We start from the raw sequence: 27905 nt of genomic DNA, 5'->3' as shown, positions 1-27905 counted from the left end.
TTAGATAAGATTCAAGCTTCCGATCTAAAGGATCCTTAAATGAAGTACTATCTTCCATAGGGATAGTAGTACGTTTGGCAAGAGTAGAAATAGCCCCATCAACTTTAGGGATTTTTTCCCAAAACTCCAATCTGGCTGCTGGTAAAGGATACAACTTTTTAAACCTAGAAGAAGGAATAAAAGAAGTACCAGGCCTATTTGATTCCTTTGAAATCATATCAGAAATATCATCAGGAACTGGAAAAACCTCTGGAGTAACCACAGGAGGTTTATAAACAGAATGTAAACGTTTACTAGTTTTAATATCAAGAGGACTAGTCTCCTCAATATCCAAAGTAATTAACACTTCTTTCAACAAGGAATTAATATATTCCATCTTAAAGAGATAAGTAGATTTGTCAGTGTCAATATCTGAGGTAGGATCTTCTAAATCAGATAGATCCTCATCAGAGGAGGATTATTCAGTATGTTTTCGGTCATTTGAAAATTCACCATCTTTATGAGAAGTTTTAAAAGACCTTTTACGTTTATTAGAAGGCGAAATGGCAGACAAAGCCTTCTGAATCTCATCAGCAATAAAATCTTTTATATTCACAGGGATATCATGTACATTAGATGTTGAAGGAACAACAGGCATAGTACTAGTACTGATGGATACATTCTCTGCATGTAAAAGCTTATCATGACAACTGTTACATACTACAGCTGAAGATATAGATGCTGAATTATCATATGTCTGTCGGACCTGATCCGACAGTGCGGATCAGGTCCGACAGACATTGCTGAATGCGGAAAGCAATACGCTCTCCGTATTCAGCATTGCACCAGCAGCTCACAAGAGCTGCTGGTGCAATGCCGTCCCCTGCAGGGAGGTGTCAATGAACACGATCATACTCGATTGGGTTGAATTGCGGTGATTCCTGTCCGCCTGCTCAGAGCAGGCAGAGTTATGGAGCAGCGCTCTTTAGACCGCTGCTCCATAACTTGTGTTTCTGGTGAGTCTCGCCAGAAACACGGGCCCTCAAGCTCCATACGGAGCTTGATAAATGAGCCTCCTTATCTCCATTAACTTACAACAGATACACTTATCTTTGGTAGAACTGTTATCAGGCAGCAGGAATCCAACAGTGGTTTCTGAGACAGGATCATATAAAGCAAAATTATCAATTTCCTTATATGGCAGTTTCAGGAATGGGAAAAAAATGCAAACAGCATAGCCCTCTGAGCATAGAAAAAGGCAAGAGGCATATAGGAAGTGGGGTTTAAATAATAAAATTATTTGGTGCCAAGTATGACGCGCAACGCAAAACAAAACATTTTTGGCGCTAACAACATCTGGAAATGACTCAACTCGCGTCATAGCAGACGCAACCTTGTGCAAGGAAGCCTGCCATCAACCAAGACGCCGGAAATGTCGAATTTGCATCACCAAACCTAATATATCTCTCTCCTTCAGCTTGATATGAAATATATCCTCTCCCAGAACCCACAGAAAATACAAAGATTTTTACACTCAGCTGTTTCAACTGCCCTCTGCTAACTTACAACAGCTTGATTTGAAATATATCCTCTCCCAGAACTCACAGAAAATACAAAGATTTTTTCACTCAGCTATTTCAACTGCCCTCTGCTAACTTACAACAGGTAGCATTCTGGAAAACAGTTTCTTCATTATATTTTACCTACCAAGTTGTTTTTATTGTATGTGTTTGTATATTTAGTGGTAATTCCTTTTGTTTTGTTTTTATTTTAAATGTATATATTACCATGACTTTGCAATTACAGGCTGTGCTAATCATAATTTGCATACCTCTAGCTCATTGCATATTTTATTGACTTTATGTCTGCCATTATGTTAAGTTAGTTTAAGCAGCTCTGGCCCATATATCTGTCTATTTGTTTAATGGTTTTATTTCACCCCTTGTATACCTCAGTCTCAGTCTTATATCTGTAATATATTGATGATTTGTTTCTGCATGAACGACCCTTAGCTCAAATGTCCATAAATGCACCCTCCCACTCCTTTAAAACACTTTTGCTGGCCCATCATTAACCTAATATATCTCTCTCCTTCAGCTTGATTTTAAATATATCCTCTCCCAGAACTCACAGAAAATACTAAGATTTTTACACTCAGCTGTTTCAACTGCCCTCTGCTAACTTACAACAGGTAGCCTTCTGGAAAACAGCTTCCCTCCCACCCTACCCCAAGCTCATTTCCTCATTTATAGATAGTCTCCCACACAACTTTCACTCACCTGAACTGACAAGTGCAAACACTGATCAGCACATCCTTCCATTGCCTTAACCCTATAGAATACACAGTACTTTTGTAATATTATGTTTCATATACCTTTTGTTCCCTTATGCAATTGTTACAGTAATTCTGTGTCTTATGTTTTTAACTGGTTCCCAATTTTGTAAAAATGCTCAATATATTCATATTCCTTTTTGCTACCCTGTCTCTATAACTACAATATTCAATTACTCCTTCTCCCTCTCCACCTGCACTGTTCATTAGCCCATCTCTCTTAAACTCACCTTACTTTTGTACTCATGAACTTTACCTATTTCTAAACACTCTCTCTCCCCCCTGCAGCTCATCTCAAAAGCAGTCTCACTACTGCAAATCTGTATCTCATCTCATGTCACTCTCCCTCTTGATTCTACTTACTGCTGGTGACATCTCCCCTAAACCTGGTCCCCAACCACTGACAAGCCGTGCACATCCATGTGTACCATTCCATAGACTCAGATTCCTCTTGCATCAAAAGCCACTACCCCTTTCACTTGTGCACTCTGGAACTCTCACTCTGTTTGCAACAAGCTCACTTCTATACATGACCTCTTCATCTCCCGCTCCCTCAACCTTCTGGCCCTAACAGAAACCTGTCTCTCTCCCCTAGACACAGCATCCACTGCTGCTCTGTCACATAGGGGTCTCCACTTCAAACACACTCCTAGGTCTGGTAATAGACAAGGAGGTGGTGTAGGCATTTTACTTTCCTCTCGTTGCACCTTTCAACAAATACATCCCATCTCTTCCCTCACTTTTCCCTCATTCGAAACCCACATGATTCGCTTATTCTCCCCTCTCTCTGTACGTGTTGCAGTCATATACCGACCCCTGGCTCCTCAACTCAATTTCTAGATCACTTGGCTGCCTGGCTACCTTATTTCCTTTCCTCAGACACCCCTGCCCTCATTCTTGGCGACTTCAACATCCCCCTTAACAATCCCACTGCCTCATCTGCTAAACAACTTCTGCAACTCACTTCCTCTTTCGGTCTGTCACAATGGACTGATTCTCCCACTCACAAAGATGGTCACTCTCTTAACCTGATCTTTAGCTATCGATGCACTCTCTCAAACTTCTCAAACTCCACTTTTCCTCTTTCTGACCACCATCTCCTTACTTGCAACATATCATCCCTTCTTACAACTCTCCCTCCTTCTACTCCTCACACCAAACTTCACAGAAGCATTATGTCTTTAGATCAGCAACAACTTGCTAATTCCCTTAAACCGCTCCTCTCATCCTTCTCCTCCTTTTCCTGCCCTGAACAATCTATCTAACACTATAATTCCACCCTTATATTCATCCTTGACAATCTCGCCCCTCTTACCATTGCTCGGAAATCACACACTCATCCTCAGCCCTGGCATACTCCTCTGACACGGTACCTACGCAGATGTTCCCGTACTGCTGAACGGCACTGGAGAAAATCACGGAGTTCAGCTGATTTTCTTCATTACAAATTAATCTTGAACTCTTACTATTCTGCCCTTAATCTCCACAAGCAACACTACTTCTCTACTCTTATCTCTAATCTTTCTTCAAACCCAAAACGTCTGTTCTCCACTTTCAATGCTCTCCTCCGCCCTCCCCCACTTCCTAATACAACTTCTCTGTCAGCTCAAGACTTTGCCAGTCACTTCATTAACAAAATTGACTCCATCAGAAATGAAATCAGCTCTCAACATAATTCCATTCTCTCCCCCCCTCAAACGCTCTCACTCAATCACAACCCTCATAACCTGAAACTTAGTTAATTCTCCACTGTTACTGAGGAAGAAGTTTCTGCACTTATACTGCGCTCTCACCTCACTACCTGTCCCCTTGACCCTATCCCCTCACAGCTACTCCCCTCCCTCTCTGCTACCCTTACCCCTATACTAACACACATTTTCAACCTCTCCCTCAGCACTGGTACATTTCCCTCATCAATGAAACATGCACTGGTCACACCTATCCTCAAAAAACCTTCCCTTGATCCTACCTCCCCATCCAACTACCGCCCTATTTTCCTCCTCCCTCTTGCCTCAAAGCTTCTCGAAAAACTAGTATATGCACGCCTATCCCATTTCCTTCCGTTAAACTCCCTTCTTAACCTGCTGCAATCTGGATTTTGTTTCTATCACTCCACAGAGACAGCTATTGTTAAGGTTACCAACGACCTACTTACAGCAAAATTAAAAGGCCACTTCTCTCTGCTTATCCTCCTTGATCTGTCCGCAGCCTTTGACACTGTCGACCACCCTCTTTTGCTCCAAACCCTCCAATCCTTCGTCATCTGTGACACAGCCCTTTCGTGGCTCTCTTCCTACCTGTCAAACCGTACCTTTAGTGTAGCCTTCTCTAGGGCCTCCTCTGCCCCGTCACCACTTTCTGTTGGAGTACCGCAAGGCTCTGTCCTCGGTCCCCTTCTCTTCTCAATCTATACGTCATCACTAGGTTCCCTAATTAAGTCCCACGGTTTCCAATATCATTTGTATGCCGATGACACCCAAATCTACTTCTATGCACCAGACCTATCTCCTTCCTTGCTAACCCGTGTCACTGTCTTTCTCACATCTCTTCCTGGATGTCCTCTCACTACCTCAAGCTAAATCTCTCCAAAACTGAGCTCAGCATTTTCCCCCCTTCTTCCAAAATCTCCACCGCCAATATCTCTATAACTGTCGACAACTCCATCATTATCCCTACCCCGCATGCCCGATGTCTCGGGGTCACATTTGACTCAGATCTTTCCTTCACTCCTCACATTCAGTCCTTGGCTAAAGCCTGCCGCTTCCACCTTAAAAACATCTCCAAAATTAGACACTTCCTTACACAAGACACAACTAAGATTTTAATCCACTCTCTCATTCTTTCCCGCCTTGATTACTGCAACTCTGTCCTCTCTGGTCTCCCCACCTGCCGCCTAGCTCCTTTACAATCCATAATGAATACCTCTGCCAGACTCCTCTTCCTTACACGTCGCTCTTCATCTGCTGCTCCTCTCTGCCAATCCCTTCACTGGCTTCCTCTTGCCTCTAGGATCAAACACAAAATTCTCACTCTGACATACAAAGCCCTCAACTGCACTGCTCCCCCCCTATATCTCAGACCTTGTCTCCAGATACTCTCCATCCCATCCCCTTTGCTCTGCTCATGACCTCCTACTCTCCTCCTCTCTGGTTACCTCATCGCACTCCCGTTTACAGGACTTCTCCAGACTGGCTCCCATCTTGTGGAACTCTCTGCCTTGCCCCACAAGACTCTCCCCTAGTTTTGAAAGCTTCAAGCGCTCCCTAAAGACTCTACTGTTCAGGGATGCATACAACCTATGCTAACCTTACTTTATACCAGTTCCACTCCTCCATTGCTATCCCCTGAAGCCCCTTAAGTCCAGCTGTTTGTAGATCACCTTCTTAAGAGCTGATTACAACAGTGCAACTCTTGGCAGGGCCCTCTACCCATTTGATCCCTTTAATTGTTTTGTTGTTCTACCCTCTGTTTACAGCGCTGTGGAATCTGTTGGCGCTCTACAAATAACCGATAATAACCAAACGTACCTTCGCACCAAAAGAATTCTAGCACCAAGAATGATGCAATAAATATCAGCATTTTGCAGCCTCACAAGCCTAAATTTTGCCCGCAAAAATTAATGAAAACTGTCAATTTTGAAGAAAAGACTATACCCCAGGTAAGAAAAAATAACTTTCTAAATATGTTTTTCCCAATTTTGAAACTGCAAAAGGAAATATACATAAACCTGACTCATGGCAAGTATAAGTACAATACATATATATTTAGAACTTTACATTAATACATAAAGTGCCAAACCATAGCTGAGAGTGTCTTTAAGAAATAAAAACATACTTACCGAAAGACACCCATACACATATAGCAGATAGCCAAACCAGTACTGAAACAGTTATCAGTAGAGGTAATGGAATATGAGAGTATATCGTCGATCTGAAAAGGGAGGTAGGAGATGAATCTCTACGACCGATAACAGAGAACCTATGAAAAGATTTCCCGCGAGGAAAATCATAGAATTCAATAGGTGATACTCCCTTCATGTCCTAGGTAACAATAGGTTGAAATAATATGATTTAATACATAAGATAAAAAGGTTGGTACATTTAAAATTATACAACAATTAGTCATGGATCCATGTTACACTTTAAAATATATATTGAAACACTAGGAACAATTTAAAAATGCTTGTAGAACAATAAATAACAACAAAAAAAATCTAACAAATAATGTCTATCGCATAAAACTTAAATTCTAATATGTGAATGCTAGGAGCGCTTATGCACACTCTATTTATAAAAACAATGGGTTACAATGCACAGGTGGATAGATTCCATGTTGCTTGAAACCGGTGGGTGTGAAATGTAAGTGGCTCCGAATTGGGGTTTTGCCTATGTGTTTATCCAAAATTGTGTAAATCCTAACAGGTGGACAAAAAAATGTTACAGGAATGTCTAGAACCTGAATTCAAAATATAAGACCTGAAGTTGTGCCTATGTGTTTATCCAAAAAGGGTGTAAATCCTAACAAGTGAAAAAATGTGAGAAAAATATTGCAGGGGTGTGTGAACCTTATTTTCAAAATAAACAATGAATTCAAAATAAAACGATATACAAGTGAATTTTTGACAAATCAACTAATGCAAACATAAAGCATAAATAGAACCAAAAAAAAAACATAAACAAAAAAACAACAGCGCAACTTTAACGTGTGTTCAAATGTGTTTCTGCTTGCAAACTGTGATGTGAACAAATATCTATTATAAACACTGAATAGTGGCAAAACTTTGTGATTGGATTGAAATTGAACACAGGCTCTAAATTGATACCCTAAAATACAAATCTAAAGGGCTCAGAGTTGCTGAGCTAGATATAAGGGACTTGCTCAAAGAGCCTCGAGATGTTAATTAAAAGAGACCATATAACAACATTGGGTTAAAAAACAGATGATATAACATAAAATGCTTAAAAGTCCAAATAAATATTCAAATTGGATAATAAGAATCTTGCTATAGTCTATCTCAATATGGATCCCAACTGCTGATTATGTAGAAATCTTCTTGGGTGGTAGTTAACAAATAATTCCAACTTGCAATGTTGTCCCTTACCTGCCAAAAAAGGAAAGGCAAACAATAGTGCAGATGGCTTCTTAATGTGATCACAATTAAAATACTCCTTACCAGTCAACTGGTTTCGGTCTCCACTGACCTTTCTCAAGACTGGTTTGAGGACCTAGACTGTTATATACCTTGCTGATTAACAGGTAAAATTAACACCTGTGTAGTAGAACAGGATGTGAAAACAACAATTTTTTCTTTTTCTCTCCTGGGTTAGAGAGAACATAGCAAAGCTTTTAGTTACCAAGGCAATTTGCTTGTTTTTTCAGAATCAGCTAAAATAATATGAGCATTGTCAAAAATAAGAGTCCAATTATGTAGATATGTTTATAAAAAAATGACCATTTAAAACACTTTGTGAAATGTCAAAAAAATTGTTCGTTTAAAACACTTGTAAAATGTCCATTTAAAACATCTGTTTCTATATTTATACTTTCTTAATAAATGATCAAACTTTATGATGCATATTGGGTTATTATTTACTACTGCATATATTGTATTCTTGTGGAATTATTTATGTATATATTGGCCATGTTGTAATACCTAGCACTCATAGGTTCTAATTTGAGGGCTCAAGCCAGAATGTATGTGCTATTGGCTGATTTAGGGGTGTGTTAAATTCCTGCAATCTGATTGCTTGTCTGTGTTTAATGTGCTTCCTTAGCACTATAGACAAGCTGTAAAAGCCTTGACAAAACAAACAAACCAAATTTCTTACATCCTTGCTTCCCTCATAAATAATCATTCGCTATGATCATTATTTAACAGAGGGATTCTAGTTTCTATGTATGAAGCGCATAGCTGCTAAATGATATTTCGAATAGGGTATAATATATTTTATATGTGACAAAGCTTAACAATTTCAGGCAGAGTGTAGTGTGTTTAATGTACAACTTAAGGTTAAAATTACATACTGGAATGAAAATCGTGTTTCTGACTGACCTATTATGATTATGTGATTTCCTTCAGGTTAACATACTGTTTAAGACAAAAAAGCAGAGACAGAAAACAAAAAAAAAACACAAAAATAAATTTAACAAATCTTGTGCTTTTAACATATAGAGTAAACGGAGAGAGATACACATTTACAACTCAAATCTAAGGTTTGTTTACTCTCTTTTATTGCTACGGTATTTGAAACTGACCATAGGTCCCTTGGAAATCTGTTTAAGGTAGGGATTGCTTGTATTGTTCTATATACAATATGCAAATGGTCTAGACTACTTGTTAATTCTATTAGTTTGGGAGCTGATATGGTTCTGACTGCAATACTAATAATGGATAGAGGATAAGTATTTCCTCTAAACTAAACTTAGATATCCAAACCTGGTGAAGAGAAAATATACATAGAAAATATATATAAAAATAAAGTATATATATGATTAAAACTATCTTCTGACGTCACTTGCATATTATTATTACTGTTTGTTAGATCCAAAGCAAAACTAGTCTCATAATTGATACTTCTATCTTTCATAAATGAGGAAATTCTAGATTGGTTACAACTTTAGGGTCTCTATTGGCTATACTACACATGTCTTAGGTGTGGACTACCAATAGGATTGTTATAAAGCAGCTAAATAGAAGATTAAATAGCAGTTCAAATATAGATATAATTGAAGTATAAGTCCTGTTGTAATTCCCACAGATTAATTGGTGTTTATATCCTCTAGAATTATCATATAACTAAAGGATTATATCAATACTTAAAAAGGCAGCTTCTCATAAAGGGAACAGGGTAGGCAGAGTTTCTATGACCTTACGGGCAGGTCTAATCATTATTAAGTTATTATTATTTATATTTATATTTTAAGAGATAGGTGAAAGGATTTTTTTTTTTTAAAATATATATGGATCCAAATTCAGAAGTCACTTGTAATAAGGGGCTAGTAAGATAAAACAAATCCCTTCCTAGTCATGACTCTTTTTAGTTGAGGTTTAGGAGATGAGACAGGTCCTCTTTGTTATTTAAGCCTTTTGGGTGCAAGCAATCTAGATGGAAAATCCATTTTGATTCCTCCGTTAATAACCTCTTCTCATGGTTGCCCCCTCTCCAGTTTCTTGGTACTTTTTGAATCCCTATATACTTTACAGTATTAATGTCACCTTGGTGCTTCTCAGAAAAATGTTTATATAAAGGACTATCTTTGTTAAGTTTTTCTATGAATCAGAGGTGTTCACGTATCCTGTCCCTTAGTGGTCTTGACGTCTGTCCAACGTATTGGAGACCAAAGGGACATTGGAGTAGGTAGATCACATTTTTGTCCTGGCACCGGATCAAGTTTTTTATTTTGTACTTCTTTTTGGTGTTAAAAGAATGGAATTCTGCACTTTTTTCTCCACATTTACATGCTTTACATTTGTGGCATGGAAAAAATCCTGCCACGTTCTTACCAAATGCATCTTTAAATACTGGAGGTTTCTTCCTCTGTATACTGGGAGCCAGCCTTGTTTTCAGATTTTTTGTCCTTCAATAAATAAATCTGGAGTTTTTTGATATTTTGTCTCCCAAAATATCATCATCTTTGAGCATGTTCCAGTGTTTACGGAAAATGTTCTCTATAATTCGACTGTTCTCACTGTATTCAGTAATTAGAGGAATATTAAGGATCTCTGTATTCTCATTCCACTTAATTTTCTCTTTGTAATGTGTCAGATCTTTCCTTTCTATTTGGTCTACTTCTTGTATTTTTTGATCAAGAAAATATTCTTCATATCCTCTCTCTATGAATTTCGACTTGATCACTTGTGCCTGTTCTTTCCACTTAGAGGGATTGGAGCAATTCTTCTTCATTCTTAGAAGTTGTCCCTTCGGGATGTTGTTCTTCCACTTTATGTGATGGCAACTCATCAATTTCAATCCAATCACAAAGTTTTGCCACTATTCAGTGTTTATAATAGATATTTGTTCACATCACAGTTTGCAAGCAGAAACACATTTGAACACACGTTAAAGTTGTGTTGTTGTTTTTTTGTTTATGTTTTTTTTTTGGTTCTATTTATGCTTTATGTTTGCATTAGTTGATTTGTCAAAAATTCACTTGTATATCGTTTTATTTTGAATTCATTGTTTATTTTGAAAATAAGGTTCACACACCCCTGCAATATTTTTCTCACATTTTTTCACTTGTTAGGATTTACACCCTTTTTGGATAAACACATAAGCACAACTTCAGGTCTTATATTTTGAATTCAGGTTCTAGACATTCCTGTAACATTTTTGTGTCCACCTGTTAGGATTTACACAATTTTGGATAAACACATAGGCAAAACCCCAATTCGGAGCCACTTACATTTCACACCCACCGGTTTCAAGCAACCTGGAATCTATCCACCTGTGCATTGTAACCCATTGTTTTATAAATAGAGTGTGCATAAGCGCTCCTAGCATTCACATATTAGAATTTAAGTTTTATGCGATAGACATTATTTGTTAGATTTTTTTTGTTGTTATTTATTGTTCTACAAGGATTTTTAAATTGTTCCTAGTGTTTCAATATATATTTTAAAGTGTAACATGGATCCATGACTAATTGTTGTATAATTTTAAATGTACCAACCTTTTTATCTTATGTATTAAATCATATTATTTCAACCTATTGTTACCTTTGGTATTTGACTATCTGCCCATAGACCCTGCCTACGTTGTTTGGCGCTCTGATATCCAATCTTAAAATTGAATCCACCCTTGGCAACTAGGTGCCAATTTATTAGAGCTGGAGGTCTGTTGCATTATATAGTTGGCGCTTAGATATCACCTTTCCACACATTCACTCCCTTCATGTCCCTCTGATATTCAATGTACTCTGAGAGGAATTGGGCTTCAAAATGCTGAGAAGCGCATATCACAGAAGAAAATCAAGCACAAACTTACTTCACCACCTCCATAGCAGGCAAAGTTTGTAAAACTGAATTGTGGGTGTGGTGAGGGGAGTATTTATAGGCATTTTGAGGTTTGGGAAACTTTGCCCCTCCTGGTAGAACCTATTTGGAGAGAATCGGAAAGGCTTAATTTTTTTTTTTTTGCATGAAATGACTGTGAGAAACCTAGGCACAATTAAAGAATGTGTGCCAAGCAGGATGGTCCTCCATATGGTTCTGCTCCGATTGCAAAAAAACTGATTTATCCGTATAAATCAGTGGCTCCCAATCTTTTTCCGGTCGCTACCTCTTGGTTTCATAAACTCATTATCAGTGCCCCCTTAGCTTACCAGTAAAAATATTAAACATTATAAATTTTAAATGACATTTTTGCGCTTCATTTATTCAAATTGTATTGTCTTGATATTGTAATAAAAGCCTTTTAAAGTTGAAAGTCACTGTGCAAAGGTCTTATATATCAAATTTAGGTCTAGCTTAGCACCGATAGTCACAGTGATCACATGTAAAAAATTACAAGTGATTGTTTGTCAACAATGGCTTGTCTTGACCCCTCATTTTATATTAATACATTTTTATTGGGGGGGGGGGGTTACCCCTAAATTTTATTTTTTGCACTTGGATAGTGGTAACGCTGCTAGAAGTAAGTTTTTTGCGCACGTCGTGTAGCACTCGTATTACAAGTTGAAAGTAAACTATTTTCACTTACACGCTAACCCAACGCACGCAAAAAGCCGAAATCTAGAATATTGCATGTGCGATAACCTTTTCCCTGATAGAACACTTGTGCGCAAACCCGATCGCCTATTCTCAAGTGCGCTAACCTGACATGGAGATATGAATATTTTATAACCAATGTTCTTCACATAGAAGAATATGTTCTATTTATTCATAAATACATATATATATATATATATATATATATATATATATAGATCTGATGTTTTTTTGCAAAACATAAATATATATATATATATATATATGATTATCTATTTATAATTACATAGAACATATTCCCCTATGTGAAAGAACATTGGAATGTAAAATGTTTACAGTACAAACAGTATAACACTTTATTAAAAATGAATATTGGATAAATATGTTTTTACATGTTTTCATCTACTTAAACTGAACGTAAAGTTTTCCACTATAGCTTTCAAAAACGCTAGGGTTTGTCAGTGCTATAAATAAGAGAGACATTCAGTTATGAAGTTAAAATAAATGTATGAAACAAGTACCTTTATTTTGTTGCGTGGTTATTCGTAAATCAAGTGACTCCGGCCGCCCATGGCAAAATTAATTTTTTTCAATGAGGTGACATTTCCACCTCTCAGCCAATAGCAGTGCTTCATGGCTATCTTTTTTAGGAAAAACATGGCCACAAAATAAAGGTACTTGTTTCATACATTTATCTAAACTTCATGACTAAAGGTCCCTTTAATTTATAGCACTGATAAATCCTAGCGTTTTTAACTGCTAGGATTTACCATCACTTTCAGCACGGAAATTGTGGAAAACCTCTGTCCTTAAGGGGTTAATGTTTACAGGAGGTGCTAATGTATAGTACTGGTAAAAGAAAGAATGCAAACCTTCTATACAAGTGGCTGGAATGTGTTGCAGTCAGAAAGAATAGAAGTTGAGGATAAACCTAAATGATCATAAAAGGAAAATCCCTAAAAGCAGTAAAATGTTAACTACAAAGCAAGAAAGTTGTTTCGCTTTAGACATCTAGACTACAGCACATAATAGGAGTATATTAGAAAGTTGCTTAAAATTGCATGCTCTATCGGAATCATGAAAGAAAAAAAATGGGTTTAGTGTCCCTTTAAGTGATAGCTCAGTAGAGCTTTCTGACCTACAGGCAGCACAGAAAAACCTCTAATACAAGATAAGCTCAGCACCAAAATAACAGATGTGAGCAGGGGTACACATATGAGAATATAAAATATCTCCTCCTGGTGATACAAGAACGTTACCCTGACAGTCCAAAAAAACACAGAAGAGCCCAAAAAACTTTCACCACTTCCACAGTTCACATCAAACCAGCTTCAGCAGCATGTGTAAGAAGTGGAGATTTCCCATGATCCACAAGAATTCACCTGCAGACTGTCACCTGATAATCTCAGGCAAAACCACTATAAATACAAGGCATTCCGAGGTGAGGCATATCACAACTTCTGTCGATGCTAGTGGTTCTGCAGCCTCTTTATGAGACAAAGGCTTTATTTTTTGAAAAAGCAACAATTGGTAGCAGAGCGCATAAAACCTGTGTTAAAACCCTATCCTATATGTACACTCATTTTAATGTTCATATAAATAGGGGCGGGGCTGTGGGAGGAACATTTTTCTTCTTACCTGTAACACCTTTCTCTACTATGTACCACAGCTGCAATCAGTCGGAAGGGGCATCCAAGAAAGTGAAAGCACAATTCAAAAGGTCTGTAGACCAGGGGACTGGAAGATAAATACCTATTTAACCTGGGGGGACTGTGATATCTCCTACTAGGAGAAGATTTTCCCTTTCCAGCTACACTCCTGACCTCCACCTTTGTGAATGAGACACTATTGAGGGGGATAATGGTTCTTAGATTAGTTAAAGAACCCCTTTTCAATGACCTGAAGCTCTGGAACATAGGAATGTATTGTAAAATTAGGTTCCTATTAATGTGTTTCCATGATATGTGATACCAGCTGCAGAGTATTAAATGCATGGCAAATTTATATTTTATGTTTGTATATGAAATAACCCATTGAAATAGTCTCAGCTTGCAGAAAACATAATTTATGTAAGAACTTACCTGATAAATTCATTTCTTTCATATTAGCAAGAGTCCATGAGCTAGTGACGTATGGGATATACATTCCTACCAGGAGGGGCAAAGTTTCCCAAACCTTAAAATGCCTATAAATACACCCCTCACCACACCCACAATTCAGTTTAACGAATAGCCAAGAAGTGGGGTGATAATAAAAAAGTGTGAAAGCATATAAAATAAGGAATTGGAATAATTGTGCTTTATACAAAAAAATCATAACCACCACAAAAAAGGGCGGGCCTCATGGACTCTTGCTAATATGAAAGAAATGAATTTATCAGGTAAGTAAATATAAATTACATAAATTATGTTTTCTTTCATGTAATTAGCAAGAGTCCATGAGCTAGTGACGTATGGGATAATGACTACCCAAGATGTGGATCTTTCCACGCAAGAGTCACTAGAGAGGGAGGGATAAAATAAAGACAGCCAATTCCTGCTGAAAATAATCCACACCCAAAATAAAGTTTAATGAAAAACAAAAACAGAAGATTCAAACTGAAACCGCTGCCTGAAGTACTTTTCTACCAAAAACTGCTTCAGAAGAAGAAAATACATCAAAATGGTAGAATTTAGTAAAAGTATGCAAAGAGGACCAAGTTGCTGCTTTGCAAATCTGATCAACCGAAGCTTCATTCCTAAACGCCCAGGAAGTAGAAACTGACCTAGTAGAATGAGCTGTAATCCTTTGAGGCGGAGTTTTACCCGACTCGACATAGGCATGATGAATTAAAGATTTCAACCAAGATGCCAAAGAAATGGCAGAAGCTTCCTGGCCTTTTCTAGAACCGGAAAAGATAACAAATAGACTAGAAGTCTTTCGGAAAGACTTAGTAGCTTCAACATAATATTTCAAAGCTCTAACAACATCCAAACAATGCAACGATTTGTCCTTAGAATTCTTAGGATTAGGACATAATGAAGGAACCACAATTTCTCTACTAATGTTGTTGGAATTCACAACCTTAGGTAAAAATTAAAAAGAAGTTCGCAACACCGCCTTATCCTGATGAAAAATCAGAAAAGGAGACTCACAAGAAAGAGCAGATAATTCAGAGACTCTTCTGGCAGAAGAGATCGCCAAAAGGAACAAAACTTTCCAAGAAAGTAATTTAATGTCCAATGAATGCATAGGTTCAAACGGAGGAGCTTGAAGAGCCCCCAGAACCAAATTCAAACTCCAAGGAGGAGAAATTGACTTAATGACAGGTTTTATACGAACCAAAGCTTGTACAAAACAATGAATATCAGGAAGATTAGCAATCTTTCTGTGAAAAAGAACAGAAAGAGCAGAGATTTGTCCTTTCAAAGAACTTGCGGATAAACCTTTATCTAAACCATCCTGAAGAAACTGTAAAATTCTCGGAATTCTAAAAGAATGCCAAGAAAAATGATGAGAAAGACACCAAGAAATATAAGTCTTCCAGACTCTATAATATATCTCTCTGGATACAGATTTACGAGCCTGTAACATAGTATTAATCACAGAGTCAGAGAAACCTCTTTGACCAAGAATCAAGCGTTCAATCTCCATACCTTTAAATTTAAGGATTTGAGATCCTGATGGAAAAAAGGACCTTGCGACAGAAGGTCTGGTCTTAGCGGAAGAGTCCACGGATGGCAAGAGGCCATCCGGACAAGATCCGCATACCAAAACCTGTGAGACCATGCCGGAGCTACCAGCAGAACAAACGAGCATTCCTTCAGAATCTTGGAGATTACTCTTGGAAGAAGAACTAGAGGCGGAAAGATATAGGCAGGATGATACTTCCAAGGAAGTGATAATGCATCCACTGCTTCCGCCTGAGGATCCCGGGATCTGGACAGATACCTGGGAAGTTTCTTGTTTAGATGAGACGCCATCAGATCTATTTCTGGAAGCTCCCACATTTGAACAATATGAAGAAATACCTCTGGGTGAAGAGACCATTCGCCCGGATGCAACGTTTGGCGACTGAGATAATCCGCTTCCCAATTGTCTATACCTGGGATATGAACCGCAGAGATTAGACAGGAGCTGGATTCCGCCCAAACCAGAATTCGAGATACTTCTTTCATAGCCAGAGAACTGAGTCCCTCCTTGATGATTGATGTATGCCACAGTTGTGACATTGTCTGTCTGAAAACAAATGAACGATTCTCTCTTCAGAAGAGGCCAAGACTGAAGAGCTCTGAAAATTGCACGGAGTTCCAAAATATTGATCGGTAATCTCACCTCCTGAGATTCCCAAACTCCTTGTGCCGTCAAAGATCCCCACACAGCTCCCCAACCTGTGAGACTTGCATCTGTTGAAATTACAGTCCAGGTCGGAAGAACAAAAGAAGCCCCCTGAATTAAACGATGGTGATCTGTCCACCACGTTAGAGAGTGTCGTACAATCGGTTTTAAAGATATTAATTGAGATATCTTTGTGTAATCCCTGCACCATTGATTCAGCATACAGAGCTGAAGAGGTCGCATGTGAAAACGAGCAAAGGGGATCGCGTCCGATGCAGCAGTCATAAGACCTAGAATTTCCATGCATAAGGCTACCGAAGGGAATGATTGTGACTGAAGGTTTCGACAAGCTGAAATCAATTTTAGACGTCTCTTGTCTGTCAAAGACAGAGTCATGGACACTGAATCTATCTGGAAACCCAGAAAGGTTACCCTTGTTTGAGGAATCAATGAACTTTTTAGTGAATTGATCCTCCAACCATGATCTTGAAGAAACAACACAAGTCGATTCGTATGAGATTCTGCTAAATGTAAAGACTGAGCAAGTACCAAGATATCGTCCAAATAAGGAAATACCACAATACCCTGTTCTCTGATTACAGACAGAAGGGCACCGAGAACCTTTGTAAAAATTCTTGGAGCTGTAGCTAGGCCAAACGGCAGAGCCACAAACTGGTAATGCTTGTCCAGAAAAGAGAATCTCAGGAACTGATAATGATCTGGATGAATCGGAATATGCAGATATGCATCCTGTAAATCTATTGTGGACATATAATGCCCTTGCTGAACAAAAGGCAAGATAGTCCTTACAGTTACCATTTTGAACGTTGGTATCCTTACATAACGATTCAATATTTTTAGATCCAGAACTGGTCTGAAGGAATTCTCCTTCTTTGGTACAATGAAGAGATTGGAATAAAACCCCATCCCCTGTTCCAGAACTGGAACTGGCATAATTACTCCAGCCAACTCTAGATCTGAAACACATTTCAGAAATGCTTGAGCTTTCACTGGATTTACTGGGACACGGGAAAGAAAAAATCTCTTTGCAGGAGGTCTTATCTTGAAACCAATTCTGTACCCTTCTGAAACAATGTTCTGAATCCAAAGATTGTGAACAGAATTGATCCAAATTTCTTTGAAAAAACGTAACCTGCCCCCTACCAGCTGAGCTGGAATGAGGGCCGCACCTTCATGTGGACTTAGAAGCTGGCTTTGCTTTTCTAGAAGGCTTGGATTTATTCCAGACTGGAGATGGTTTCCAAACTGAAACTGCTCCTGAGGATGAAGGATCAGGCTTTTGTTCTTTGTTGAAACGAAAGGAACGAAAACGATTATTAGCCCTGTTTTTACCCTTAGATTTTTTATCCTGTGGTAAAAAAGTTCCTTTCCCACCAGTAACAGTTGAGATAATAGAATCCAACTGAGAACCAAATAATTTGTTACCCTGGAAAGAAATGGAAAGTAGAGTTGATTTAGAAGACATATCAGCATTCCAAGTTTTAAGCCATAAAGCTCTTCTAGCTAAAATAGCTAGAGACATAAACCTGACATCAACTCTGATAATATCAAAAATGGCATCACAGATAAAATTATTAGCATGTTGAAGAAGAATAATAATATTATGAGAATCATGATCTGTTACTTGTTGCGCTAAAGTTTCCAACCAAAAAGTTGAAGCTGCAGCAACATCAGCCAATGATATAGCAGGTCTAAGAAGATTACCTGAACACAGATAAGCTTTTCTTAGAAAGGATTCAATTTTCCTATCTAAAGGATCCTTAAACGAAGTACCATCTGACGTAGGAATAGTAGTACGTTTAGCAAGGGTAGAAATAGCCCCATCAACTTTAGGGATTTTGTCCCAAAATTCTAATCTGTCAGACGGCACAGGATATAATTGCTTAAAACGTTTAGAAGGAGTAAATGAATTACCCAAATTATTCCATTCTCTGGAAATTACTTCAGAAATAGCACCAGGAACAGGAAAAACTTCTGGAATAACTACAGGAGATTTAAAAACCTTATCTAAACGTTTAGATTTAGTATCAAGAGGACCAGAATCCTCAATTTCTAAAGCAATTAGTACTTCTTTAAGTAAAGAACGAATAAATTCCATTTTAAATAAATATGAAGATTTATCAGCATCAATCTCTGAGACAGAATCCTCTGAACCAGAAGAGTCATTAGAATCAGAATGATGATGTTCATTTAAAAATTCATCTGTATAAAGAGAAGTTTTAAAAGATTTTTTATGTTTACTAGAAGGAGGAATAACAGACATAGCCTTCTTGATGGATTCAGAAACAAACAACAGCTGGAGGAATAGCTACCAAAAGTTTACAGCAGATACACTTAGCTTTGGTAGTTCCAGCACCAGACAGCGATTTTCCTGAAGTATCTTCTGACTCAGATGCAACGTGAGACATCTTGCAATATCTAAGAGAAAAAACAACATATAAAGCAAAATTGATCAAATTCCTTAAATGACAGTTTCAGGAATGGGAAAAAATGCCAGTGAACAAGCTTCTAGCAACAAGAAGCAATAAATAATGAGACTTAAATAATGTGGAGACAAAAGCGACGCCCATATTTTTTTAGCGCCAAATAAGACGCCCACATTATTTGGCGCCTAAATGCTTTTGGCGCCAAAAATGATGCCACGTCCGGAACGCCGACATTTTTTGGCGCAAAAGAACGTCAAAAATGACGCAACTTCCGGCGACACGTATGACGCCGGAAACAGAAAGATTTTTTGCGCCAAAAAAGTCCGCGCCAAGAATGACGCAATAAAATGAAGCATTTTCAGCCCCCGCGAGCCTAACAGCCCACAGGGAAAAAAGTCAAATCTTTAAGGTAAGAAAAATATTTGATTCAAATGCATTATCCCAAATATGAAACTGACTGTCTGAAAATAAGGAATGTTGAACATCCTGAGTCAAGGCAAATAAATGTTTGAATACATATATTTAGAACTTTATTAAAAAAGTGCCCAACCATAGCTTAGAGTGTCACAGAAAATAAGACTTACTTACCCCAGGACACTCATCTACATGTTTGTAGAAAGCCAAACCAGTACTGAAACGAAAATCAGCAGAGGTAATGGTATATTTATAAGAGTATATCGTCGATCTGAAAAGGGAGGTAAGAGATGAATCTCTACGACCGATAACAGAGAACCTATGAAATAGACCCCGTAGAAGGAGATCATTGAATTCAAACAGGCAATACTCTCCTCACATCCCTCTGACATTCACTGCACGCTGAGAGGAAAACCGGGCTCCAACCTGCTGCGGAGCGCATATCAACGTAGAATCTAGCACAAACTTACTTCACCACCTCCATAGGAGGCAAAGTTTGTAAAACTGAATTGTGGGTGTGGTGAGGGGTGTATTTATAGGCATTTTAAGGTTTGGGAAACTTTGCCCCTCCTGGTAGGAATGTATATCCCATACGTCCCTAGCTCATGGACTCTTGCTAATTACATGAAAGAAATAGCAGCCAATCCTAACCTATTTCTCACTGTACACAAAAGCCAATACTTTGGTCCTGATGATCTGAAGCTCTCTGGTCTGGCAAGATTATCTAAGAAGTCTCAACAGTACTGCGAGGTCACACAAAGAATTTTAGAAAGGTAAATTTTATCCTGAGAGCTGTTTATCTAGCGACGAAGAGTTCTGGATGTGAAAGAGAGACACATACAAAACAATTCTCAAAAATGGTCCCCAAAGATTTTGTGTGATTTCTCTCCATGTTAGTGAGAATTTTATCATTAACATTTCGGTACCTATCTCTAACATCCACAACTGGGCTGCAGCTACCTTTTGTTTGCATATCTTTTCTTTAGAGAATATATCACGATTCATATTTTTAGCATAAGTGGTAGTTTCTACTGGCAAAAGTAGCTATTTTAAACAACAACATAAAGGTAAACAAGCAATCATGTTCACTCTCATTCCTTTCTTACCTTATCTAGAGAGCTTTGAAGATCCACCATCCACTGGTGTTTTTTCAAAAAAAATTCTAGCAGCATTGTTAAATGTCCATGTACAGCTGTAAAAAAAGAAATACAATGAAATATATAATACAAACATGTAGTAGGATTTAAATGCTAAGGATTGTTTAGTGTAACTATTTCATTTGCAGGATTTTGGAACACAATCTTGGTTACAGAGGTTTTTTTTTTGGCCTCTCTAGGGAGTGTGGCACAGGCACAATTTTTACACAAGAGATGGTTTAATGTCTTTTTTATGCAAAAACATAATTTATGCTTACCTGATAAATTCCTTTCTCCTGTAGTGTGATCAGTCCACGGGTCATCATTACTTCTGGGATATTAACTCCTACCCAACAGGAAGTGCAAGAGGATCACCCAGCAGAGCTGCTATATAGCTCCTCCCCTCTACGTCACACCCAGTCATTCGACCAAGAACCAACGAGAAAGGAGAAGCTAAAGGGTGCAGTGGTGACTGGAGTATAATTTAAAAATTTAGACCTGCCATAAAAAACAGGGCGGGCCGTGGACTGATCACACTACAGGAGAAAGGAATTTATCAGGTAAGCATAAATTATGTTTTCTCCTGTTAAGTGTGATCAGTCCACGGGTCATCATTACTTCTGGGATACCAATACCAAAGCAAAAGTACACGGATGACAGGAGGGACAGGCAGGATCTTTATACAGAAGGAACCACTGCCTGAAGAACCTTTCTCCCAAAAATAGCCTCCGAAGAAGCAAAAGTGTCAAATTTGTAAAATTTGGAAAAAGTATGAAGCGAAGACCAAGTTGCAGCCTTGCAAATCTGTTCAACAGAGGCCTCATTCTTAAAGGCCCAAGTGGAAGCCACAGCTCTAGTGGAATGAGCTGTAATTCTTTCAGGAGGCTGCTGTCCAGCAGTCTCATAAGCTAAACGTATTATGCTACGAAGCCAAAAAGAGAGAGAGGTAGCAGAAGCTTTTTGACCTCTCCTCTGACCAGAGTAAACGACAAACAGGGAAGACGTTTGTCGAAATTCTTAAGTTGCCTGTAAATAAAATTTTAGGGCACGAACTACATCCAGATTGTGCAGAAGTCGTTCCTTCTTTGAAGAAGGATTTGGACACAAGGATGGAACAACAATCTCTTGATTGATATTCCTGTTAGTGACTACCTTAGGTAAGAACCCAGGTTTAGAACGCAGAACTACCTTATCCGAGTGAAAAATCAAATAAGGAGAATCACAATGTAAGGCTGATAACTCAGAGACTCTTCGAGCCGAGGAAATAGCCATTAAAAATAGAACTTTCCAAGATAACAACTTTATATCAATGGAATGAAGGGGTTCAAACGGAACGCCCTGTAAAACGTTAAGAACAAGGTTTAAACTCCATGGCGGAGCAACAGTTTTAAACACAGGCTTAATCCTGGCCAAAGCCTGACAAAAAGCCTGAACGTCTGGAACTTCTGACAGACGTTTGTGCAACAGAATGGACAGAGCTGAGATCTGTCCCTTTAAGGAACTAGCGGATAAACCTTTTTCTAAACCTTCTTGTAGAAAAGACAATATCCTAGGAATCCTAACCTTACTCCAAGAGTAACCTTTGGATTCGCACCAATATAAGTATTTACGCCATATTTTATGGTAAATCTTTCTGGTAACAGGCTTCCTAGCCTGTATTAAGGTATCAATTACTGACTCAGAAAATCCACGTTTTGATAAAATCAAGCGTTCAATTTCCAGGCAGTCAGCTTCAGAGAAATTAGATTTTGATGTTTGAAGGGACCCTGAATCAGAAGGTCCTGTCTCAGAGGCAGAGACCAAGGTGGACAGGATGACATGTCCACTAGATCTGCATAACAGGTCCTGCGTGGCCACGCAGGCGCTATTAGAATCACCGATGCTCTCTCCTGTTTGATCCTGGCAATCAATCGGGGAAGCATCGGGAAGGGTGGAAACACATAAGCTCTCCCGAAAGTCCAGGGTGCTGTTAAAGCATCTACCAGGGTCGCTTCCGGATCCCTGGATCTGGACCCGTAACGAGGAAGCTTGGCGTTCTGTCGAGACGCCATGAGATCTATTTCTGGTTTGCCCCAACGTCGAAGTATTTGGGCAAAGACCTCCGGATGAAGTTCCCACTCCCCGGATGAAAAGTCTGACGACTTAAGAAATCCGCCTCCCAGTTCTCCACTCCCGGAATGTGGATTGCTGATAGGTGGCAAGAGTGAGACTCTGCCCAGCGAATTATCTTTGATACTTCCATCATCGCTAGGGAGCTTCTTGTACCTCCTTGATGGTTGACGTAAGCTACAGTCGTGATGTTGTCCGACTGAAATCTGATGAACCCCCGAGTTGTTAATTGGGGCCAAGCCAGAAGGGCATTGAGAACTGCTCTCAATTCCAGAATGTTTATTGGCAAGAGACTCTCCTCCTGAGTCCATGATCCCTGAGCCTTCAGGGAATTCCAGACAGCGCCCGCAACCTAGCAGGCTGGCGTCTGTTGTTACAATCGTCCATTCTGGCCTGCTGAATGGCATCCCCTGGACAGATGTGGACGAGAAAGCCACCTCACAGAAGAGAATTTCTGTCTCTTGATCCAGATTCAGAGTAGGGGGACAAATCTGAGTAATCCCATTCCACTGACTTAGCATGCACAATTGCCGCGGTCTGAGGTGTAAGCGTGCAAAGGGGTACTATGTCCATTGCCACTACCATTAAGCCGATCACCTCCATGCATTGAGCCACTGACGGGTGTTGAAATGGAATGAAGGACACGGCAAGCGTTTTGAAGTTTTGTTAACCTGTCTTCTGTCAGGTAGATCTTCATTTCTACAGAATCTATAAGAGTCCCCAAGAAGGGAACTCTTGTGAGTGGAAGGAGAGAACTCTTCTTTTCGTTTATCTTCCACCCATGCAATCTTAGAAATGCCAGTACTAACTCTGTATGAGACTTGGCAGTTTGAAAGCTTGAAGCTTGTATCAGAATGTCTTCTAGGTATGGAGCTACCGAAATTCCTCGCGGTCTTAGCACCGCCAGAAGAGCCCCCAGAACCTTTGTGAAGATTCTTGGAGCCGTAGCCAACCCGAATGGAAGAGCTACAACATGGTAGTGCCTGTCTAGGAAGGCAAACCTTAGATACTGGTAATGATCTCTGTGAATCGAGAATGTGAAGGTAAGCATCCTTAAATCCACTGTGGTCATGTACTGACCCTATTGGATCATGGGTAGAATTGTCCGAATAGTTTCCATTTTGAACGATGGAACTCTTAGGAATTTGTTTAGGATCTTTAAATCCAAGATTGGTCTGAAAGTTCCTTCTTTCTAGGGAACCACAAACAGATTTGAGTAAAATCCCTGTCCGTGTTCCGACCGCGCGAACCGGATGGATCACTCCCATTAGTAACAGATCTTGTACGCAGCGTAGAAACGCCTCCTTCTTTATTTGGTTTGTTGACAAACCTTGACAGATGGAATCTCCCTTTTGGAGGAGAGGTTTTGAAATCCAGAATGTATCCCTGAGATATGATCTCTAGTGCCCAGGGATCCTGGACATCTCTTGCCCAAGCCTGGGCGAAGAGAGAAAGTCTGCCCCCCACTAGATCCGTTCCCGGATCGGGGGCCCTCAATTCATGCCGTCTTAGGGGCAGCAGCAGGTTTTCTGGCCTGCTTGCCCTTGTTCCCAGGACTGGTTTAGGTCTCCAGCCTTGTCTGTAACGAGCACAGCTCCTTCCTGTTTTGGAGCAGAGGAAGTTGATGCTGCTCCTGCTTTGAAATTACGAAAGGAACGAAAATTAGGACTGTCAAGCCCTAGGCTTGGCTCTGTCTTGAGGCAGGCATGGCCTTTACCTCCTGTAATGTCAGCGATAATTTCTTTCAAACCGGGCCCGAATAAGGTCTGCGCCTTTGAAAGGTATGTTAAGTAACTTAGATTTAGAGAGTAACGTCAGGCGGACCCTCGATTTTAGCCACAGTGCTCTGCGTGCCTGAATGGCGAAACCGGAATTCTTAGCCGTAAGTTTAGTTTAAATGTACTACGGCATCTGAAACAAATGAAGTTAGCTAGCTTAATGGTTTTAAGCCTGTTTGAAATTTCTTCGATAGTAATTGAGTCAAGAGTCTCTTCCAGGGACTCGGACCAAAAAGCGGCCGTGACAGACGCAATACATGCAAGGGGTTGTAGTATAAAACCTTGTTGAACAAACATTTTCTTAAGGTAACCCTCTAATATTCTTATCCATTGGATCTGAAAAAGCCCAGCTATCCTCCACCGGGATAGTGGTAACGCTTAGCCAGAGTAGAAACCCGCTCCCCTCCACCTTAGGGATCGTCTGCCATAAGTCCCAGCGTGGTGGCGTCTATTGGGAACATTTTTCTAAATACAGGAGGGGGGGGAAAAGGGTACACCGGGCCTATCCACTCCTTTAGTAATTATCTCTGTAAGCCTCTTAGGTATAGGAAATACATCAGTACTCGCCGGGTACCGCATAGTATCTATCCAGCCTACATAACTTCTCTGGAATTGCTACGGTGTTACAATCATTCAGAGCTGCTAATACCTCCCCTAGTAGGAACGCGGAGGTTCTCAAGCTTAAACTTAAAATTAGAAATGTCTGAATCCACTCTATTGGGATCAGAACCGTCACCTGCAGATTGAAGCTCTCCGTCCTCATGTTTCCGCATACTGTGACCCAGTATCTGACATGGCCCTAGTATTATCAGCGCACTCTGTTCTCACCCCAGAGTGGTCACGCTTCCCTCTAAGTTCGGGTAATTTAGACAAAACTTCAGTCATAACATTAGCCATGTCCTGCAATGTGATTTGTAAGGGCCGCCCTGAAGTACTCGGCGTTACCAAATCACGCACCTCCCGAGCGGGAGAATTCAGGTACTGACACGTGAGGCAAGTTAGTCGGCATAACTTTTCCCCTCGTTGTTTGGTGAATGATGTTCAATTTGTACAGATTGACTTTTATTTAAAGTAGCAATCAATGCAATTAGTACATAAATTTCTATTGGGCTCCACCTTGGCTTTAGCACATATAGCACAGAGATATTCCTCTGAATCAGACATGTTAAACACCTAGCAATAAAAACCAGCAGCTTGGAAATACTTTTCAAATTTAAAATTTCAATAGTATGAAAAAAACGTACTGTGCCTTTAAGAAGCACAGAAGTTATGACAGTTTGAAAAAACAATAAAATCAAATTTTAACCGGAAAAAATTATCTATTTAGCAAAGGATTGTCCCCCCTTAGCAATGGATAACTAACCCTTAAATGACAGAAAAAAAGTACTGAATATAACGTTTTTTTATCACAGTCAAGCACTATCTCACAGGTCTGCTTGTGAGTGATTACCTCCCTCAAAATAACTTTTGACGACCCTTAAGCTCTGTAGAGACGAACCGGATCATGCAGGGAAGAAAAACAGACTTGTGACTGAATTCCTGATAGCGTAGCAAAAGCGCCAAATTAAAACCCCTCCCCCCTCACACACAACAGTGAGGGAGATCAGTAAACTGTCAAAAATTGAATAAAATGCCCGCCAAGTGGATAATTAGTGCCCAACACAATTTTTTCACACCAGTACCTCAGAAAATTAAACGATTTAACATGCCAGCAAAACGTTTAACCTGATAATAAATTGTCACAGAAACCTACTGTTAGCCGTTCTCACTGCAATATAGGGCTAAGGTTTATTCATACAGTATCATTCCAGTGAAGTGCCATTCCCCAGAATACTGAAGTGAAAATATACATACATGACAGCCTGATACCAGTTGCTACTACTGCATTTAAGGCTGAACTTACTTTATATAGGTATTTGCAGTATTTCTAATCAATTCCATTCTCAGAAAATAATAAGCTGCTACATACCTCTTTGCAGGTGACCCTGCCCGCTGTCCCCTGATCTGAAGTAAACCTCACTCCTCAGATGGCCGAGAACAGCAACATGATCTTAACTACTCCGGTTAAAATCATATAGAAACTCAGGTAGATTCTTCTTCAAATTCCCCCTGAGAATGAACAACACGCTCCGGTGCTGTTTTAAAATAACAAACTTTTGATTGAAGTCATAAAAACTAAGTAAATCACCACAGTCCTCTCACACATCCTATCTATTAGTTGGGTGCAAGAGAATGACTGGGTGTGACGTAGAGGGGAGGAGCTATATAGCAGCTCTGCTGGGTGATCCTCTTGCACTTCCTGTTGGGGAGGAGTTAATATCCCAGAAGTAATGATGACCCGTGGGACTGATCACACTTAACAGGAGAAAACACCCAAATTGTTGTGTGTCCCGCATGTGAACTGCAATACATGTGGTTATTAAAAAATATATCGGGGACTGCGTGAAGTTCTTTAATTGAACACAAATAAACATACAGGAAGCTTGCAAATAAATAACATCACTTAATACTTGATTTTCTGGTTGCTATATAACCTTTAAAATAAATCCATACAGCACTTTTTTTTTTATTTTCATTCAAACACATAAAACCAGAAATTACAGACTACAAGCACAAAATAATATTTAATACACTGACCAACTACATGCACTTTGCTTTGTTAAATGAAGGATGTATTTTGAAAGGATTAGTTTAAAATAAATCGACTGGTTATTTCTTTATTTACTGGTTAAACCTACTTATTTTTGTATGGTTTAGCGATGCATATCTCTCCAAACAATAGGCTATGGGGATTATCCGTATAAATCAATGTGCAATTATTTCCCAGGTATGCTTTTTTTTTTTTTTTTTTTTTTTAAACCATTCCTCATGTTTATTAATGTGGTTTTTCTCTTTTCTATTTATTATTTTTCAACTTTCTATATTCTTAGTGTCACATTTTCTTAACATTATTGAATAAAAGATTGGGAGTCAAAACTACTTTAAAGTTCAACTTGTGAGAAAAAAAATATTTTACTGCTCTTGTTTTTTTCCATATGTTGCCCATTGTGTAACACAATGTCAGATCAATAAGCTCTAGGTTCAGCAAGACTATAATTGATTAGTTATTAATAATTAATTTCATAAAAAGGTGGTCAAGAAGAACCTATATAGCAAACAAGTGGAGCTGAAGATACAGTTCTGCCAGGAATAGTAAATGAAAGAGAAATGAACTACTATCTCTTTGTAAAACTAATTTCCATAAATATATCTTAACATTTAACTGAAACCAAAGGGTATTATAAACACAGTGGTCCTTCAATAAATTGTGTGCTAGTAAACTTGCACAGTGACTTACTTTTCATTTCATGTATATGTTTCTGTAAAGCCCCAATACATAATGAGTCCTGGTAGATTGCCATCTTTGATGACTTGATTTCTTCTGATGGTTTTTACAAGCATTCGGTTTAAGCACTAAGTAAAGGAAAGAAACTTTTTAAAACAAACTAATAATCTTCTTTATGATAATATTAAAAATCACAGTTTATACTGCTTAGATCAGGATGGGGAACATTTGCACTCCTGATGTTTCAGAACTACATTTCCCATGATGCTTAGGCACTCTGAAGTCCAGTTGAGCATTATGGGAAATGTAGTTCTGAAACATCTGGAGGGCCAAGATTCCCCATCCCTGCTTAGATAAACAGG

The 27905-nt window shown here is 39.0% G+C and overlaps 1 protein-coding gene across 1 annotated transcript in view; it reads right to left on the bottom strand.

Annotated features, from left to right (window-relative positions):
* Positions 1–27905, bottom strand: part of AKAP9 (A-kinase anchoring protein 9) — an 894005-nt gene that overhangs the window by 565678 nt on the left and 300422 nt on the right. Inside the window, exons 10-11 of the mRNA XM_053715709.1 lie at positions 27556–27648; positions 20302–20387 (exon numbers count right to left, since the gene is read on the bottom strand). Coding sequence (XP_053571684.1) covers positions 20302–20387; positions 27556–27648 — 179 coding nt within the window. The remainder of the gene's footprint in view (positions 1–20301; positions 20388–27555; positions 27649–27905) is intronic.

This window comes from Bombina bombina, chromosome 5, assembly GCF_027579735.1.
Source record: "Bombina bombina isolate aBomBom1 chromosome 5, aBomBom1.pri, whole genome shotgun sequence".
NCBI classification, from domain to species: Eukaryota; Metazoa; Chordata; class Amphibia; order Anura; family Bombinatoridae; genus Bombina; species Bombina bombina.
The sequence above is the reverse complement of the archived record's forward strand: the minus strand, read 5'-3'. Positions and strand labels throughout refer to the sequence as shown.